The sequence below is a fragment of the Somniosus microcephalus genome, chromosome 12, assembly GCF_052327205.1.
Source record: "Somniosus microcephalus isolate GS21.2 chromosome 12, FLI_Smic_1.0, whole genome shotgun sequence".
In the NCBI taxonomy this organism is placed as follows: Eukaryota; Metazoa; Chordata; class Chondrichthyes; order Squaliformes; family Somniosidae; genus Somniosus; species Somniosus microcephalus.
The window spans coordinates 7855774-7874450 of record NC_140998.1 but is presented as its reverse complement, the minus strand read 5'-3'; the positions used below and the strand labels follow the sequence as shown (position 1 = coordinate 7874450).

Below are 18677 nucleotides of genomic sequence, written 5' to 3'. Positions count from 1 at the left end.
TGAACAAATATTTTGTATCAGTCTTTACAGTAGAGGACACTAAAAATATCCCAACACTGGACAAACAGGGGGCTATGGGGGGGGAGGAGCTAAACACGATTAAAATCACTAAGGAGGTGGTACTCGGTAAAATAATGGGACTTAAGGCGGATAAATCCCCTGGACCTGATGGATTACATCCTAGGGTCTTGAGAGAAGTAGCGGTAGGGATTGTGGATGCATTAGTGGTATCCGGCACGGACGGGGCCAAACTGGTGCCGGTCCATCAACAATGCCGGATAACCGAACGCTATAGTAAAAGATACGGAGCTCAGAGCTCCGTATAAAGCAACAAACCCTGTTGCTGCTTCAAAACAATCGGCACAAGTTGCAAGCATCTCTGTAGCTTAGCAACAGCTTCAGCTACACGCTTGCACAGCCACAAATGGAGTAAAAAAAGTAACTAAAAGTAAAAAAAGTTATCTGAACCGACTCCTGAATTTTGCCGGTGGATAGAGCGCTCCGGTTATTTAGTGGCCGGTTAATCGAAAGTTTCCTGTAATTTTCCAAAACTCCCTGGATTCAGGAAAGGTCCCAACAGATTGGAAAACTGCTAATGTAACGCCCTTATTTAAAAAGGGAGGCAGACAAAAGGCTGGAAACTATAGACCAGTTAGCCTAACATCTGTGGTTGGTAAAATGTTGGAGTCCATTATTAAGGAAGCAGTAACAGGATATTTGGATAAGCATAATTTAATCGGACAGAGTAGCATGGTTTTACGAAGGGGAAGTCATGTTTGACAAATTTGCTCGAATTCTTTGAGGACGTAACAAACAGGGTGGATAAAGGGCAACCAGTGGATGTGGTGTATTTGGACTTCCAAAGGGCATTTGACAAGGTGCCACACAAAAGATTACTGCACAAGATAAAAAATCACGGGATTGGGGGCAATATACTGGCATGGGTGGAAGATTGGCTATCTAACAGAAAACAGAGAGTTGGGATAAATGGTTCATTCTCGGGTTGGCAATCAGTAACTAGTGGTGTTCCGCAGGGGTCAGTGCTGGGACCCCAACTCTTTACAATCTATATTAACGATTTGGAGGACGGGACCGAGTGCAACATATCCAAGTTTGCCGACGATACAAAGATGGGAGGGAAAGCAGTGAGTGAGGAGGACATAAAAAACCTGCAAAAGGACGTAGACAGGCTAAGTGAGTGGGCAGAAATTTGGCAGATGGAATATAATGTTGGAAAGTGTGAGGTTATGCACTTTGGCAGAAAAAATCAAAGAGCAAGTTATTATTATCTAAATGGAGAGAAACTGCAAAGTGCTCCAGTACAAAGGGATCTGGGGGTCCTGGTGCATGAAACACAGGAGGTTAGTATGCAGGTACAGCAGGTGATCAGGAAGGCCAATGGAATCTTGGCTTTTATTGCAAGGGGGATGGAGTATAAAAGCAGGGAAGTCTTGCTGCAGTTATACAGGGTACTGGTGAGGCCACACCTGGAATACTGCGTGCAGTTTTGGTTTCCATATTTAAGAAAAGGTTGAGTAGGTTGGGCCTCTACTCATTGGAATTCAGAAGAATGAGAGGCGATCTTATCGAAACATATAAGATTGTGAGGGGGCTTGATCGGGTGGATGCGGTGAGGATGTTTCCACTGATGGGTGAGACTAGAACTAGGGGGCATAATCTTAGAATAAGGGGCTGCCCTTTCAAAACTGAGATGAGGAGAAACTTCTTCACTCAGAGGGTAGTAAATCTATGGAATTTGCTACCTCAGAGAGCTGTGGAAGCTGCGACATTAAATAAATTTAAAACGGAGATAGACAGTTTCCTGGCTGAAAAGGGAATAAGGGGTTACGGGGAGAGGGCAGGGAAGTGGACGTGAGTCTAGGTTCGGATCAGCCATGATCCTATTGAATGGCGGAGCAGGCCCGAGGGGCCATATGGCCTACTCCTGCTCCTACTTCTTATGTTCTTATGTAACTCACTCCTGGGTATATGTTACTCTATATATAAACCCCAGAACCCCTCGATTAGATTCCAGCCTGTAACTCACTCCCGTGTATCTGTTATTCTGTATATAAACCCCACCGAAACCCTCGATTACATCCCAGTCTGTAACTCACTCCCGGGTATCTGTTATTCTATATATAAACCCCCCCGAACCCCTCGATTAGATTCCAGCCTGTAACTCACTCCCGGGTATCTGTTATTCTATATATAAACCCCCCGAACCCCACGATTAGATTCCAGCCTGTAACTCACTCCCGGGTATCTGTTATTCTATATATAAACCCCCCGAACCCCTTGATTAGATTCCAGCCTGTAACTCACTCCAGGGTATCTGTTATTCTATATATAAACCTCCCGAACCCCTCGATTAGATTCCAGCCTGTAACTCACTCCCAGGTATCTGTTATTCTATATATAAACCTCTCGAACCCCTCGATTAGATTCCAGCCTGTAACTCACTCCCGGGTATTTTATTCTATATATAAACCCTCGAACCTCTCGATTAAATTCCAGCCTGTAATTCACTCCCGGGTATCTGTTATTCTATTTATAAACCCCCCCTGAACCCCTCGATTAGATTCCAGCCTGTAGCTCACTCCAGGGTATCTGTAATTCTATATATAAACGCCCCCCCCAAAACCCCTCGATTAGATTCCAGCCTGTAACTCACTCCCGGGTATCTGTTATTCTATATATAAACCCCCCGAACCCCTTGATTAGATTCTAGCCTGTAACTCACTCCCGAGTATCTGTTATTCTATATATAAACCCCCCGAACCCCTCGATTAGATTCCAGCCTGTAACTCACTCCCGGATATCTGTTATTCTGTATATAAACCCCACCGAACCCCTCGATTAGATCCCAGTCTGTAACTCACTCCCAGGTATCTGTTATTCTATATATAAACCCCCCGAACCCCTCGATTAGATTCCAGCCTGTAACTCACTTTCGGGTATCTGTTATTCTATATATAAACCCCCCCGAACCCCTCGATTAGATTCCAGCCTGTAACTCACTCCCGGGTATCTGTTATTCTATATATAAAGCACCCCCGAACCTCTCGATTAGATTCCAGCCTGTCACTCACTCCCGGGTATCTGTTATTCTATATATATGAACCCCCCGAACCCCTTGGTTAGATTCCAACCTGTAACTCACTCCAGGGTATCTATAATTCTGTATATAACCCCCCCCCCCCCCGCAAACCACTCGATTAGATTCCAGCCTGTAACTCACTCCCGGGTATCTGTTCTTCTATATATAAACCCCTCGAACCCCTCGATTAGATCCCTGCCATGTAACTCACTCCCGGGTATCTGTTATTCTATATATAAGGCCCCCGAACCCCTTGTTTAGATTCCAGCCTGTAACTCACTCCCGGGTATCTGTTATTCTATATATAAACCCCCTGAACCCCTGGATTAGATTCCAGTCTGTAACTCACTCCCGGGTATCTGTTATTCTATATATAAACCCCCTGAATCCCTCGATTAGATTCCAGCCTGTAACTCACTCCCGGGTATCTGTTATTCTATATATAAACCCCCCGAACCCCTGGATTAGATTCCAGTCTGTAACTCACTCCCGGGTATCTGTTATTCTATATATAAACCCCCCGAACCCCTCGATTAGATTCCAGTCTGTAACTCACTCCCGGGTATCTGTTATTCTATATATAAACCCCCTGAACCCCTCGATTAGATTCCAGCCTGTAACTCACTCCCGGGTATCTGTTATTCTATATATAAACCCCCCGAACCCCTGGATTAGATTCCAGCCTGTAACTCACTCCCGGGTATCTGTTATTCTATATATAAACCCCCCAAACCCCTCGATTAGATTCCAGCCTGTAACTCACTCCCGGGTATCTGTTATTCTATATATAAACCCCCCGAACCCCTCAATTAGATTCCAGCCTGTAACTCACTCCTGAGTATCTGTTATTCTATATATAAACCCCCCGAACCCCTCGATTAGATTCCAGCCTGTAACTCACTCCTGAGTATCTGTTACTCTATATATAAACCCCCCGAACCCCTGGATTAGATTCCAGCCTGTAACTCATTCCCGGGTATCTGTTATTCTATATATAAACCCCCTGTACACCTCGATTAGATTCCAGCCTGTAATTGACTCCCGGGTATCTGTTATTCTATATATAAACCACCCGAACCCCTCAATTAGATTCCAGCCTGTAACTCACTCCCGGGTATCCGTTATTCTATATATAAACACCCAAACTCCTCGATTAGATTCCAGCCTGTAACTCACTCCCGGGTATCTGTTATTCTATATATAAACCCCCCGAACCCCTCGATTAGATTCCAGTCTGTAACTCACTCCCGGGTATCTGTTATTCTATATATAAACTCCCTGAACCCCTCGATTAGATTCCAGCCTGTAACTCACTCCCGGGTATCTGTTATTCTATATATAAACCCCCCGAACCCCCCGATTAGATTCCAGCCTGTAACTCACTCCCGGGTATCTGTTATTCTATATATAAACCCCCCGAACCCCTGGATTAGATTCCAGCCTGTAACTCACTCCCGGGTATCTGTTATTCTATATATAAACCCCCCAAACCCCTCGATTAGATTCCAGCCTGTAACTCACTCCCGGGTATCTGTTATTCTATATATAAACCCCCCGAACCCCTGGATTAGATTCCAGCCTGTAACTCACTCCCGGGTATCTGTTATTCTATATATAAACCCCCCAAACCCCTCGATTAGATTCCAGCCTGTAACTCACTCCCGGGTATCTGCTATTCTATATATAAACCCCCCGAACCCCTGGATTAGATTCCAGCCTGTAACTCATTCCCGGGTATCTGTTATTCTATATATAAACCCCCTGTACACCTCGATTAGATTCCAGCCTGTAACTCACTCCCGGGTATCTGTTATTCTATATATAAATCCCCCGAACCCCTCGATTAGATTCCAGCCTGTAACTCACTCCCGGGTATCTGTTATTCTATATATAAACTCCCTGAACCCCTCGATTAGATTCCAGCCTGTAACTCACTCCCGGGTATCTGTTATTCTATATATAAACCCCCCGAACCCCCCGATTAGATTCCAGCCTGTAACTCACTCCCGGGTATCTGTTATTCTATATATAAACCCCCCGAACCCCTGGATTAGATTCCAGCCTGTAACTCACTCCCGGGTATCTGTTATTCTATATATAAACCCCCCAAACCCCTCGATTAGATTCCAGCCTGTAACTCACTCCCGGGTATCTGCTATTCTATATATAAACCCCCCGAACCCCTGGATTAGATTCCAGCCTGTAACTCATTCCCGGGTATCTGTTATTCTATATATAAACCCCCTGTACACCTCGATTAGATTCCAGCCTGTAACTCACTCCCGGGTATCTGTTATTCTATATATAAATCCCCCGAACCCCTCGATTAGATTCCAGCCTGTAACTCACTCCCGGGTGTCCGTTATTCTATACATAAACCCCTGAAACCATCGATTAGATTCCAGCCTGTAACTGACTCCCGGGTATCTGTTATTCTGTATATAAACCACCCGAACCCCTCAATTAGATTCCAGCCTGTAACTCACTCCCGGGTATCCGTTATTCTATATATAAACACCCAAACTCCTCGATTAGATTCCAGCCTGTAACTCACTCCCGGGTATCTGTTATTCTATATATAAACCCCCCGAACCCCTCGATTAGATTCCAGCCTGTAACTCACTCCCGGGTATCTGTTATTCTATATATAAACCCCCCGAACCCCTGGATTAGATTCCAGTCTGTAACTCACTCCCGGGTATCTGTTATTCTATATATAAACCCCCCGAACCCCTCGATTAGATTCCAGTCTGTAACTCACTCCCGGGTATCTGTTATTCTATATATAAACCCCCTGAACCCCTCGATTAGATTCCAGCCTGTAACTCACTCCCGGGTATCTGTTATTCTATATATAAACCCCCCGAACCCCTGGATTAGATTCCAGCCTGTAACTCACTCCCGGGTATCTGTTATTCTATATATAAACCCCCCAAACCCCTCGATTAGATTCCAGCCTGTAACTCACTCCCGGGTATCTGTTATTCTATATATAAACCCCCCGAACCCCTCAATTAGATTCCAGCCTGTAACTCACTCCTGAGTATCTGTTATTCTATATATAAACCCCCCGAACCCCTCGATTAGATTCCAGCCTGTAACTCACTCCTGAGTATCTGTTACTCTATATATAAACCCCCCGAACCCCTGGATTAGATTCCAGCCTGTAACTCATTCCCGGGTATCTGTTATTCTATATATAAACCCCCTGTACACCTCGATTAGATTCCAGCCTGTAATTGACTCCCGGGTATCTGTTATTCTATATATAAACCACCCGAACCCCTCAATTAGATTCCAGCCTGTAACTCACTCCCGGGTATCCGTTATTCTATATATAAACACCCAAACTCCTCGATTAGATTCCAGCCTGTAACTCACTCCCGGGTATCTGTTATTCTATATATAAACCCCCCGAACCCCTCGATTAGATTCCAGTCTGTAACTCACTCCCGGGTATCTGTTATTCTATATATAAACTCCCTGAACCCCTCGATTAGATTCCAGCCTGTAACTCACTCCCGGGTATCTGTTATTCTATATATAAACCCCCCGAACCCCCCGATTAGATTCCAGCCTGTAACTCACTCCCGGGTATCTGTTATTCTATATATAAACCCCCCGAACCCCTGGATTAGATTCCAGCCTGTAACTCACTCCCGGGTATCTGTTATTCTATATATAAACCCCCCAAACCCCTCGATTAGATTCCAGCCTGTAACTCACTCCCGGGTATCTGTTATTCTATATATAAACCCCCCGAACCCCTGGATTAGATTCCAGCCTGTAACTCACTCCCGGGTATCTGTTATTCTATATATAAACCCCCCAAACCCCTCGATTAGATTCCAGCCTGTAACTCACTCCCGGGTATCTGCTATTCTATATATAAACCCCCCGAACCCCTGGATTAGATTCCAGCCTGTAACTCATTCCCGGGTATCTGTTATTCTATATATAAACCCCCTGTACACCTCGATTAGATTCCAGCCTGTAACTCACTCCCGGGTATCTGTTATTCTATATATAAATCCCCCGAACCCCTCGATTAGATTCCAGTCTGTAACTCACTCCCGGGTATCTGTTATTCTATATATAAACTCCCTGAACCCCTCGATTAGATTCCAGCCTGTAACTCACTCCCGGGTATCTGTTATTCTTTATATAAACCCCCCGAACCCCCCGATTAGATTCCAGCCTGTAACTCACTCCCGGGTATCTGTTATTCTATATATAAACCCCCCGAACCCCTGGATTAGATTCCAGCCTGTAACTCACTCCCGGGTATCTGTTATTCTATATATAAACCCCCCAAACCCCTCGATTAGATTCCAGCCTGTAACTCACTCCCGGGTATCTGCTATTCTATATATAAACCCCCCGAACCCCTGGATTAGATTCCAGCCTGTAACTCATTCCCGGGTATCTGTTATTCTATATATAAACCCCCTGTACACCTCGATTAGATTCCAGCCTGTAACTCACTCCCGGGTATCTGTTATTCTATATATAAATCCCCCGAACCCCTCGATTAGATTCCAGCCTGTAACTCACTCCCGGGTGTCCGTTATTCTATACATAAACCCCTGAAACCATCGATTAGATTCCAGCCTGTAACTGACTCCCGGGTATCTGTTATTCTGTATATAAACCACCCGAACCCCTCAATTAGATTCCAGCCTGTAACTCACTCCCGGGTATCCGTTATTCTATATATAAACACCCAAACTCCTCGATTAGATTCCAGCCTGTAACTCACTCCCGGGTATCTGTTATTCTATATATAAACCCCCCGAACCCCTCGATTAGATTCCAGCCTGTAACTCACTCCCGGGTATCTGTTATTCTATATATAAACCCCCCGAACCCCCCGATTAGATTCCAGCCTGTAACTCACTCCCGGGTATCCGTTATTCTATATATAAACCCCCCCGAACCCCTCGATTAGATTCCAGCCTGTAACTCACTCCCGGGTATCTGTTAATGTATAAACCATCCGAACCCCTCGATTAGATTCCAGCCTGTAACTCACTCCCGGGTATCTGTTATTCTATATATAAACCCCCCGAACCCCTCAATTAGATTCCAGCCTGTAACTCACTCTCGGGTATCTGTTATTCTATAATATAAACCCCCCGAACCCCTCGATTAGATTCCAGCCTGTAACTCACTCCCGGGTATCTGTTATTCTGTATATAAACCCCCCGAAACCCTCGATTAGATCCCTGCCTGTAACTCACTCCCGGGTATCTGTTATTCTATATATAAACCCCCCCGAACCCCTCAATTAGTTTCCAGCCTGTAACTCACTCCCGTGTATCCGTTATTCTATATATAAACCATCCGAGCCCCTCGATTAGATTCCAGCCTGTAACTCACTCCCGGGTATCTGTTATTCTATATATAAACCCCCCGAACCCATCGATTAGATTCCAGCCTGTAACTCACTCTCAGGTATCTGTTATTCTATATATAAACCCCCCGAACCCCTCGATTAGATTCCAGCGTGTAACTCACTCCCGGGTATCTGTTATTCTGTATATAAACCCTCCGAAACCCTCGATTAGATTCCAGCCTGTAACTCACTCCCGGGTATCTGTTATTCTATATATAAACCCCCCCGAACCGCTCGATTAGATTCCAGCCTGTAACTCACTCCCGGGTATCTGTTATTCTATATATAAACCCCCCGAAACCCTCGATTAGATTCCAGCCTGTAACTCACTCCCGGGTATCTGTTATTCTATATATAAACCCCCCGAAACCCTCGATTAGATCCCTGCCATGTAACTCACTCCCGGGTATCTGTTATTCTATATATAAACCCCCCGAACCCCTCGATTAGATCCCTGCCATGTAACTCAGTCCCTGAACATGCGCTGCCTGTTTTTACCTCCAGTCTCGCCTCTGGCCCTCCACCGCTGTCCAAGCCCGTGCTCTCTAGCTGAGTCACTGCTTGCTGCAGCCAATCCCCGATCCCGTTGATGTCTTGGAGTGTTTTCTCCCACTCTCGCACCTCCTCCTCAATGCCCCTCCGACTGTTCCCGATCTTCTGCGCCAGGCTGCGAAAACAAAGTGCCCCGTTGAACGGCAGAGGCTCCAGGAGTTCAGAGTGCGAGCTCACACACTTGTGCCATTTCTGAGTTCAGGTCAGCGCATGAGCCCCGGGGGGTTGAGGGAGCGAGGGAGACCCTGTTATCGGGGTGAGGCAGCGAGGCTGTTCCTTGTGTAACAGATGGTCTTTGCCTGTCAGTAATGAGTGAATGAGTCCCCTCCTCCGCTCGCTGCCAACACACATAATAAGGACCTTAATCCCTTTCCAATTAGACAGGGAATAAACAAGCCCAGTCTCAACATAACCACTGAAGGCAGTCTGCACAGGATCAGACTGTTGCACTCGGATTGGATTGCTTACAAAAGGAAAGGAGCTGCAATTGCTGGCAAGGAGGGGGAACAGAGAGCAAGCAGGGGGCAAAAACAGTTTGCAAAGTGAGGGCCAGATTTAGGGTGAGAGGGGGTCTTACAAAGTGGCCCTTTGCTGTCCGAGCCAGCACAGGGGCTGCAGTCTGCTCTACTGGTAGTGAAAATTAGGAGAATAACCCCTGCCACAGGGCCAGACTGTGAGGATTGACAGGCCATTGTACCATGGGCGCATCACAGCTGGTACTGTACACCAAGGGCACTGAGGCTAATTGGGTCCCCGCCCCAAATCACCACCCGGGGGTGGAGCCTGGGCCTTTCCTGCTGTGTGTGTGGGGCTCAGTACCACCACACCTGGGATCAGCGAACTCGGCACAGGCCGGGGTGAAGCCTGGGCCTTTCCTGCTGTGTGTGTGGGGCTCAGTACCACCACACCTGGGATCAGCGAACTCGGCACAGGCCGGGGGTGGAGCCTGGGCCTTTCCTGCTGTGTGTGTGGGGCTCAGTACCACCACACCTGGGATCAGCGAACTCGGCACAGGCCGGGGGTGGAGCCTGGGCCTTTCCTGCTGAGTGTGTGGGGCTCAGTACCACCACACCTGGGATCAGCTATCTCAGCACAGGCCGGGGGTGGAGCCTGGGCCTTTCCTGCTGTGTGTGTGGGGCTCAGTACCACCACACCTGGGATCAGCGAACTCGGCACAGGCCGGGGCTGGAGCCTGGGCCTTTCCTGCTGAGTGTGTGGGAGCTCAGTACCACCACACCTGGGATCAGCGAACTCGGCACAGGCCGGGGGTGGAGCCTGGGCCTTTCCTGCTGAGTGTGTGGGAGCTCAGTACCACCACACCTGGGATCAGCGAACTCGGCACAGGCCGGGGGTGGAGCCTGGGCCTTTCCTGCTGAGTGTGTGGGGCTCAGTACCACCACACCTGGGATCAGCTATCTCAGCACAGGCCGGGGGTGGAGCCTGGGCCTTTCCTGCTGTGTGTGTGGGGCTCAGTACCACCACACCTGGGATCAGCGAACTCGGCACAGGCCGGGGGTGGAGCCTGGGCCTTTCCTGCTGAGTGTGTGGGAGCTCAGTACCACCACACCTGGGATCAGCGAACTCGGCACAGGCCGGGGGTGGAGCCTGGGCCTTTCCTGCTGAGTGTGTGGGAGCTCAGTACCACCACACCTGGGATCAGCGAACTTGGCACAGGCCGGGGGTGGAGCCTGGGGCTTTCCTGCTGAGTGTGTGGGGCTCAGTACCACCACACCTGGGATCAGCGAACTCGGCACAGGCCAGGGGTGGAGCCTGGGCCTTTCCTGCTGTGTGTGTGGGGGCTCAGTACCACCACACCTGGGATCAGCGAACTCGGCACAGGCCGGGGGTGGAGCCTGGGCCTTTCCTGCTGTGTGTGTGGGGGCTCAGTACCACCACACCTGGGATCAGCGAACTCAGCACAGGCCGGGGGTGGAGCCTGGGCCTTTCCTGCTGTGTGTGGGGGCTCAGTACCACACACACCAGGTGTGAGATCAGCTATCTCAGCACAGGCCGCGGATGCAGCCTGGGCCTTTCCTCACTCACCTCCGGCATCTGTCTTCCATCGCTCGCAGCTCCTGCAGGACAGGTGTGGCCGGAGTTGGATCGGAGGCATCCTGCACGCCGAGGACATTGGTCACCCGCCGGACCAGAACGGCCAGAGCCGACTGTTGGTGTCTCAGGTCATCATCATATCGAATGACGTAGTCCTGCAGGTCCAGGAGCTCGGCCTTTGTAGCTTGTTCCCTTGGGCCGTCCGGCAAGTCATCCTGCAGATGGTCCAGAACGATGGTCGCTCGATCAATCTAAAGGTGAAAGAAGGAAAGCTCTTGCATTTCTATAGCGCCTTTCACAACCTCAGGACATCCCAAAGCATCTTTACAGCCAATGAAGAACTTTTGAAATGTAGTCACTGTTGTAATGTAGGAAACGCGGCACCCAATGTGCGCACAGCAAGCTCCCGCAAACAGCACCGTGATAATGACCAGATCATCTGTTTTTAGTGATGTTGATTGAGGGATAAATATTGGCCTGGACACGGGGAAGAACTCCCCTGCTCTGCTTTGAAATAGTGGCCGTGGGATATTTTACATCCACCTGAGAGGGCAGACGTGGCCTCGGTTTAACATCTCATCCGAAAGATGGCACCTCCGACAGTGCAGCACCCCCTCAGTACTGCACTGGAGAGTCAGCCTAGAACGTCGTCAGCCATGGCTCAGTGGGTAGAACACTTGCCTCTGTGTCAGAAAGTTGTGGGTTCAAATTCCACTCCAGAGACTGGCCTGAGCTGGTGTGGTTTGTACCTGCTCACTGGCCTGTGCTGGTGTGGTTTGTACCTGCTCACTGGCCTGTGTTGGTGTGGTTTGTACCTGTTCACTGGCCTGTGTTGGTGTGGTTTGTACCTGTTCACTGGCCTGTGTTGGTGCGGTTTGTACCTGTTCACTGGCCTGTGTTGGCGCGGTTTGTACCTGTTCACTGGCCTGTGTTGGTGCGGTTTGTACCTGTTCACTGGCCTGTGTTGGCGCGGTTTGTACCTGTTCACTGGCCTGTGTTGGTGTGGTTTGTACCTGTTCACTGGCCTGTGTTGGTGTGGTTTGTACCTGTTCACTGGCCTGTGTTGGTGTGGTTTGTACCTGTTCACTGGCCTGTGTTGGTGCGGTTTGTACCTGTTCACTGGCCTGTGTTGGCGCGGTTTGTACCTGTTCACTGGCCTGTGTTGGTGCGGTTTGTACCTGTTCACTGGCCTGTGTTGGCGCGGTTTGTACCTGTTCACTGGCCTGTGTTGGTGTGGTTTGTACCTGTTCACTGGCCTGTGTTGGTGTGGTTTGTACCTGTTCACTGGCCTGTGTTGGTGTGGTTTGTACCTGTTCGCTGGCCTGTGTTGGTGTGGTTTGTACCTGTTCACTGGCCTGTGTTGGTGTGGTTTGTACCTGTTCACTGGCCTGTGTTGGTGTGGTTTGTACCTGTTCACTGGCCTGTATTGGCGCGGTTTGTATCTGTTCACTGGCCTGTGTTGGTGTGGTTTGTAACTGTTCACTGGCCTGTGTTGGTGTGGTTTGTAACTGTTCACTGGCCTGTGTTGGTGTGGATTGTACCTGTTCACTGGCCTGTGTTGGTGTGGTTTGTACCTGTTCACTGGCCAGTGTTGGTGTGGTTCGTACCTGTTCACTGGCCTGTGTTGGTGTGGTTTGTACCTGTTCACTGGCCTCTGTTGGTGTGGTTTGTACCTGTTCACTAGCCTGTGTTGGTGTGGTTTGTAGCTGTTCATTGGCCTGTGTTGGTGTGGTTTGTACCTGTTCACTGGCCTGTGTTGGCGTGGTTTGTACCTGTTCACTAGCCTGTGTTGGTGTGGTTTCTACCTGTTCACTGGCCTGTGTTGGTGTGGTTTGTACCTGTTCACTGGCCTGTGTTGGTGTGGTTTGTACCTGTTCACTAGCCTGTGTTGGTGTGGTTTGTGCCTGTTCACTGGCCTGTGTTGGTGTGGTTTGTACCTGTTCCCTGGCCTGTGTTGGCACGGTTTGCAGCTGTTCACTGGCCTGTGTTGGTGTGGTTTGTACCTGTTCACTGGCCCGTGTTGGCGCGGTTTGTACCTGTTCACTGGCCTGTGTTGGTGTGGTTTGTACCTGTTCACTAGCCTGTGTTGGTGTGGTTTCTACCTGTTCACTGGCCTGTGTTGGTGTGGTTTGCACCTGCTCACTGTCCTGTGTTGGTGTGGTTTGTACCTGTTCACTGGCCTGTGTTGGTGTGGTTTGTACCTGTTCACTGGCCTGTGTTGGTGTGGTTTGTACCTGTTCACTGGCCTGTGTTGGTGTGGTTTGTACCTGTTCACTGGCCTGTGTTGGTGTGGTTTGTACCTGTTCACTGGCCCGTGTTGGTGTGGTTTGTACCTGTTCACTGGCCTGTGTTGGCGTGGTTTGTACCTGTTCACTGGCCTGTGTTGGCGCGGTTTGTACCTGTTCACTGGCCTGTGTTGGCGCGGTTTGTACATGTTCACTGGCCTGTGTTGGCGTGGTTTGTACCTGTTCACTGGCCTGTGTTGGTGTGGTTTGTACCTGTTCACTGGCCTGTGTTGGTGTGGTTTGTACCTGTTCACTGGCCTGTGTTGGTGTGGTTTGTACCTGTTCACTGGCCTATGTTGGTGCGGTTTGGACCTGTTCACTGGCCTGTGTTGGTGTGGTTTGTACCTGTTCACTGGCCTGTGTTGGTGTGGTTTGTACCTGTTCACTGGCCTGTGTTGGTGTGGTTTGTACCTGTTCACTGGCCTGTGTTGGTGTGGTTTGTACCTGTTCACTGGCCTATGTTGGTGCGGTTTGGACCTGTTCACTGGCCTGTGTTGGTGTGGTTTGTACCTGTTCACTGGCCTGTGTTGGTGTGGATTGTACCTGTTCACTGGCCTGTGTTGGTGTGGTTTGTACCTGTTCCCTGGCCTGTGTTGGTGTGGTTTGTACCTGTTCCCTGGCCTGTGTTGGTGTGGTTTGTACCTGTTCACTGGCCTGTGTTGGTGTGGTTTGTACCTGTTCACTAGCCTGTGTTGGTGTGGTTTGTGCCTGTTCACTGGCCTGTGTTGGTGTGGTTTCTACCTGTTCACTGGCCTGTGTTGGTGTGGTTTGTACCAGTTCACTGGCCTGTGTTGGTGTGGCTTGTACCTGTTCACTGGCCTGTGTTGGCGCGGTTTGTACCTGTTCACTGGCCTGTGTTGGTGTGGTTTGTATCTGTTCACTGGCCTGTGTTGGTGTGGTTTGTACCTGTTCACTGGCCTGTGTTGGCGCGGTTTGTACCTGTTCACTGGCCTGTGTTGGTGTGGTTTGTACCCGTTCACTAGCCTGTGTTGGCGCGGTTTGTACATGTTCACTGGCCTGTGTTGGTGTGGTTTGTACCTGTTCACTGGCCTCTGTTGGTGTGGTTTGTACCTGTTCACAGGCCTGTGTTGGTGTGGTTTGTACCTGTTCACTGGCCTGTGTTGGTGTGGTTTGTACCTGTTCACTGGCCTGTGTTGGCGCGGATTGTATCTGTTCACTGGCCTGTGTTGGTGTGGTTTGTAACTCTTCACTGGCCTGTGTTGGTGTGGTTTGTAACTGTTCACTAGCCTGTGTTGGTGTGGTTTGTACCTGTTCACTGGCCTGTGCTGGTGTGGTTTGTACCTGTTCACTGGCCAGTGTTGGTGTGGTTTGTACCTGTTCACTGGCCTGTGTTGGTGTGGTTGGTACCTGCTCACTGGCCTGTGTTGGCGCGGTTTCTACCTGTTCACTGGCCTGTGTTGGTGTGGTTGGTACCTGTTCACTGGCCTGTGTTGGTGTGGTTTTTACCTGTTCACTGGCCTGTGTTGGTGTGGTTTGTACCTGTTCACTGGCCTGTGTTGGTGTAGTTTGTACCTGTTCACTGGCCTGTGTTGGTGCGGTTTGTACCTGTTCACTGGCCTGTGTTGGTGTGGTTTGTGCCTGTTCACTGGCCTGTGTTGGTGTGGTTTGTACCTGTTCACTGGCCTGTGTTGGCGCGGTTTCTACCTGTTCACTGGCCTCCCCCCTGTTGGCGTGGTTGGTATCTGTTCCCACCCTCTCTTGGCGCGGTTGGTACCTGTTCCCCCCACTGTCGCCTCGGTTGGTATCTGCTCCCCCCCCGTTGGCGCGGTTGGTATCTGTTCCCCCCCGTTGGCGCGGTTGGTATCTGTTCCCCCCTGTTGCCGCGGTTGGTACCTGTTCCCCCCCCTGTTGCCGCGGTTGGTACCTGTTCCCCCCGTTGCCACGGTTGGTACCTGTTCCCCCCTGTTGCCGCGGTTGGTACCTGTTCCCCCGTTGGCACGGTTGGTATCTGTTCCCCCCTGTTGCGGCGGTTGGTACCTGTTCCCCCCCCTGTTGCCGCGGTTGGTACCTGTTGCCCCCTGTTGCCGCGGTTGGTACCTGTTCCCCCCTGTTGGCACGGTTGGTATCTGTTCCCCCCTGTTGCCGCGGTTGGTACCTGTTCCCCCCTGTTGCCGCGGTTGGTACCTGTTCCCCTCCTGTTGCCGCGGTTGGTACCTGTTCCCCCCGTTGCCGCGGTTGTTACCTGTTCCCCCCCGTTGCCGCGGTTGGTACCTGTTCCCCCCTGTTGGCACGGTTGGTACCTGTTTCCCCCCGTTGCCGTGGATGGTACCTGTTCCCCCTTGTTGGCACGGTTGGTATCTGTTCCCCCCTGTTGCCGCGGTTGGTACCTGTTCCCCCGTTACCGCGGTTGGTACCTGTTCCCCCCGTTGCCGCGGTTGGTACCTGTTCCCCCCCCTGTTGCCGCGGTTGGTACCTGTTCCCTCCCTGTTGCCGCGGTTGGTACCTGTTCCCCCGTTGCTGCGGTTGGTATCTGTTCCCCCGTTGCCGCGGTTGGTATTTGTTCCCACCACTGTTGGCACGGTTGGTACCTGTTCCCCCCTTTTGCCGCGGTTGGTACCTGTTCCCCCGTTGCCGCGGTTGGTATCTATTCCCCCGTTGCCGCGGTTGGTATCTGTTCCCCCCTGTTGCCGCGGTTGGTACCTGTTCCCCCCGTTGCCGCGGTTGGTACCTGATCCCCCGTTGCCGCGGTTGGTACCTGTTCCCCCCGTTGCCGCGGTTGGTACCTGTTCCCCCCTGTTGCCGCGGTTGGTATCTGTTCCCCCCTGTTGCCGCGGTTGGTACCTGTTCCCCCCCGTTGCCGCGGTTGGTATCTGTTCCCCCCCTGTTGCCGCGGTTGGTACCTGTTCCCCCCGTTGCCGCGGTTGGTACCCGTTCCCCCCTGTTGCCGCGGTTGGCACCTGTTCCCCCCGTTGCCGCGGTTGGTACCTGTTCACTGATGGTCTTCCACTCCTCCCTCAGGTCCCTGCAGTGTAATTGCTGCTCTCTCGCAGAGTCTTGGAGGCAGAGCCAGTGGTCCCAGAGTCTAGTCACAGCTCGGCTGGCCAACGCCCCACCCCCTGCTCCACCTGACCTCTCCAAATCCACCGCTCTGTCCCGCAGCTCCGTCATCCTCCTCTCAATGGAATCGATTTCACCTCCCAGCGCCTTCGGTTAATGGAATAAACAGAAACTTCAACACTAAGAAACAACTTTCCTTTCTGTACAAATGTTTACCCCCCATGAATAGCTCCTCCCTCAGATTCTTTCCTTTTTATTATCGATGCAGTATCCACGATAAGCTCATGGGTGGCAAGGGCCTTGTTCACAAATGAATGGACATTAGAGTCATAGGCCTAGAAATTGAGTAGCCTTAGCGCCGCATTTGAGGCGCTAGAGGGCCTAGCGCCGGAGTTATGGCCAGTTTAGAAATTCCCTGGGGCCCTAGAATCGGCGGTAGACCGGTTGCGCTGCGCCGGCACCGATGACGTCATCGGTGTGCGCAGCGTCCCGGTTGCCATGCCGACGGGCCCCAGCGCCGAAATTCAGTTGCGGCCGCCTCGCCCGTGGCAGCCGCAACTAAGACTCTGGCAACAGAGTCTTACATCAGTTAGCGCCTGCGCCTTAAGGTCGCGCGGCGGCCGGCCGCTTTCCCGCCGGCCGCCTGCCCGCACCTCCCTCCCCGGACTCCTCCACCCCCCCCCCGCGGAACAGATGCTTCCGGGCTGCGAGCCCGGCACTTCCCCGAGGTGCCGGGCTCATTTTTCTGATGAGTTTACCGGCCAGCGGGCGGGTGCAGGCAGCTCCTCCTTAACTGAAGGAGGAGGCCTGCACTTCCCGAGCCTGCCGCACCGCATCGGGCGCCGCAGCGCCGGAATAGCGCCGCAAAGCGGCAGGTAGCGCCCATTTTCAGGCGCAAACACCCTTCAGTAGCGCCGGCAGCCGTTTGGGCGCGTGCTACTGAATTTTTGGCGCGCGCAGGGGGACTTAGCGCCGGCGCTAACTTTCCGGCGCTAAAGCCCTGGCGCGGCGCCAACTGAATTTCTAGGCCATAGAGTTATACAGCACAGAAAGAGGCCCTTCGGCCCATCGTGTCCGCGCCAGCCATCAAGCCCTGCCTATTCTAATCCCATTTTCCAGCACTTGGGCCATAGCCTTGTATGCTATGGCGTTTCAAGTGCTCATCTAAATGCTTCTTGAATGTTGTGAGGGTTCCTGCCTCTACCACCCTTTCAGGCAGTGAGTTCCAGATTCCAACCACCCTCTGGGTGAAAAAGTTTTTCCTCAAATCCCCTCTAAACCTCCTGCCCCTTACCTTGAAACTATGCCCCCTGGTTATTGACCCCTCTACTAAGGGGAAAAGTTCCTTTCTATCTACCCTATCTATGCCCCTCATAATTTTGTACACCTCAATCAGGTCCCCCCTCAGCCTTCTCTGCTCTAAGGAAAACAACCCCAGCCTGTCCAGTCTCTCTTCATAGCTGAAGCGCTCCAGCCCAGGTAACATCCTGGTGAATCTCCTCTGCACCCTCTCCAAAGCAATCACATCCTCCCTATAGTGTGGCGACCAGAACTGCACACAGTATTCCAGCTGTGGCCTAACTAGCGTTTTGTACAGCTCCATCATAACCTCCCTGCTCTTATATTCTATGTCTCGGCTAATGAAGGCAAGTATCTCATATGCCTTTTTAACCACCTTATCTACCTGTCCTGCTGCCTTCAAGGATCTATGTACATGCACACCAAGGACCCTCTGATCCTCTGTCTTTCCTAGGGTCTTACCATTCATTGTGTATTCCCTTGCCTTGTTAGTCCTCCCAAAATGGATCACCTCACACTTTTCAGGGTTAAATTCCATTTGCCACTGTTCTGCCCATCTAACCATCCCGTCTATATCGTCCTATAGCCTGAGGCTTCCCTCCACCAATTTTTGTGTCATCTGCGAACTTACTGATCGTACCTCCTACATTCATATCTAAATCATTAATGTACACTACAAACAGCAAAGGACCCAGCACCGATCCCTGCGGTACACCACTGGACACAGGCTTCCAGTCACAAAAACAACCTTCGACCATCACCCTCTGCCTCCTGCCACTAAGCCAATTTTGGATCCAATGTGCCAAATTGCCCTGGATCCCATGGGCTCTTACCTTCTTGACCAGTCTCCCATGTGGGACTTTGTCAAAAACCTTACTGAAGTCCACGTAGACTACATCAACTGCACTACCCTCATCCACACACCTAGTCACTCCCTCGAAAAATTCAATCAAATTGGTCAGACATGATCTCCCCC

General features: G+C 50.9%; 1 protein-coding gene across 1 annotated transcript in view; it reads right to left on the bottom strand.

Annotated features, from left to right (window-relative positions):
• LOC147109011 (uncharacterized) overlaps positions 1–18677 on the bottom strand; it is a 552618-nt gene that overhangs the window by 338953 nt on the left and 194988 nt on the right. The window contains exons 29-31 of the mRNA XM_086002569.1: positions 16331–16549; positions 11091–11350; positions 8994–9162 (exon numbers count right to left, since the gene is read on the bottom strand). Coding sequence (XP_085858695.1) covers positions 8994–9162; positions 11091–11350; positions 16331–16549 — 648 coding nt within the window. The remainder of the gene's footprint in view (positions 1–8993; positions 9163–11090; positions 11351–16330; positions 16550–18677) is intronic.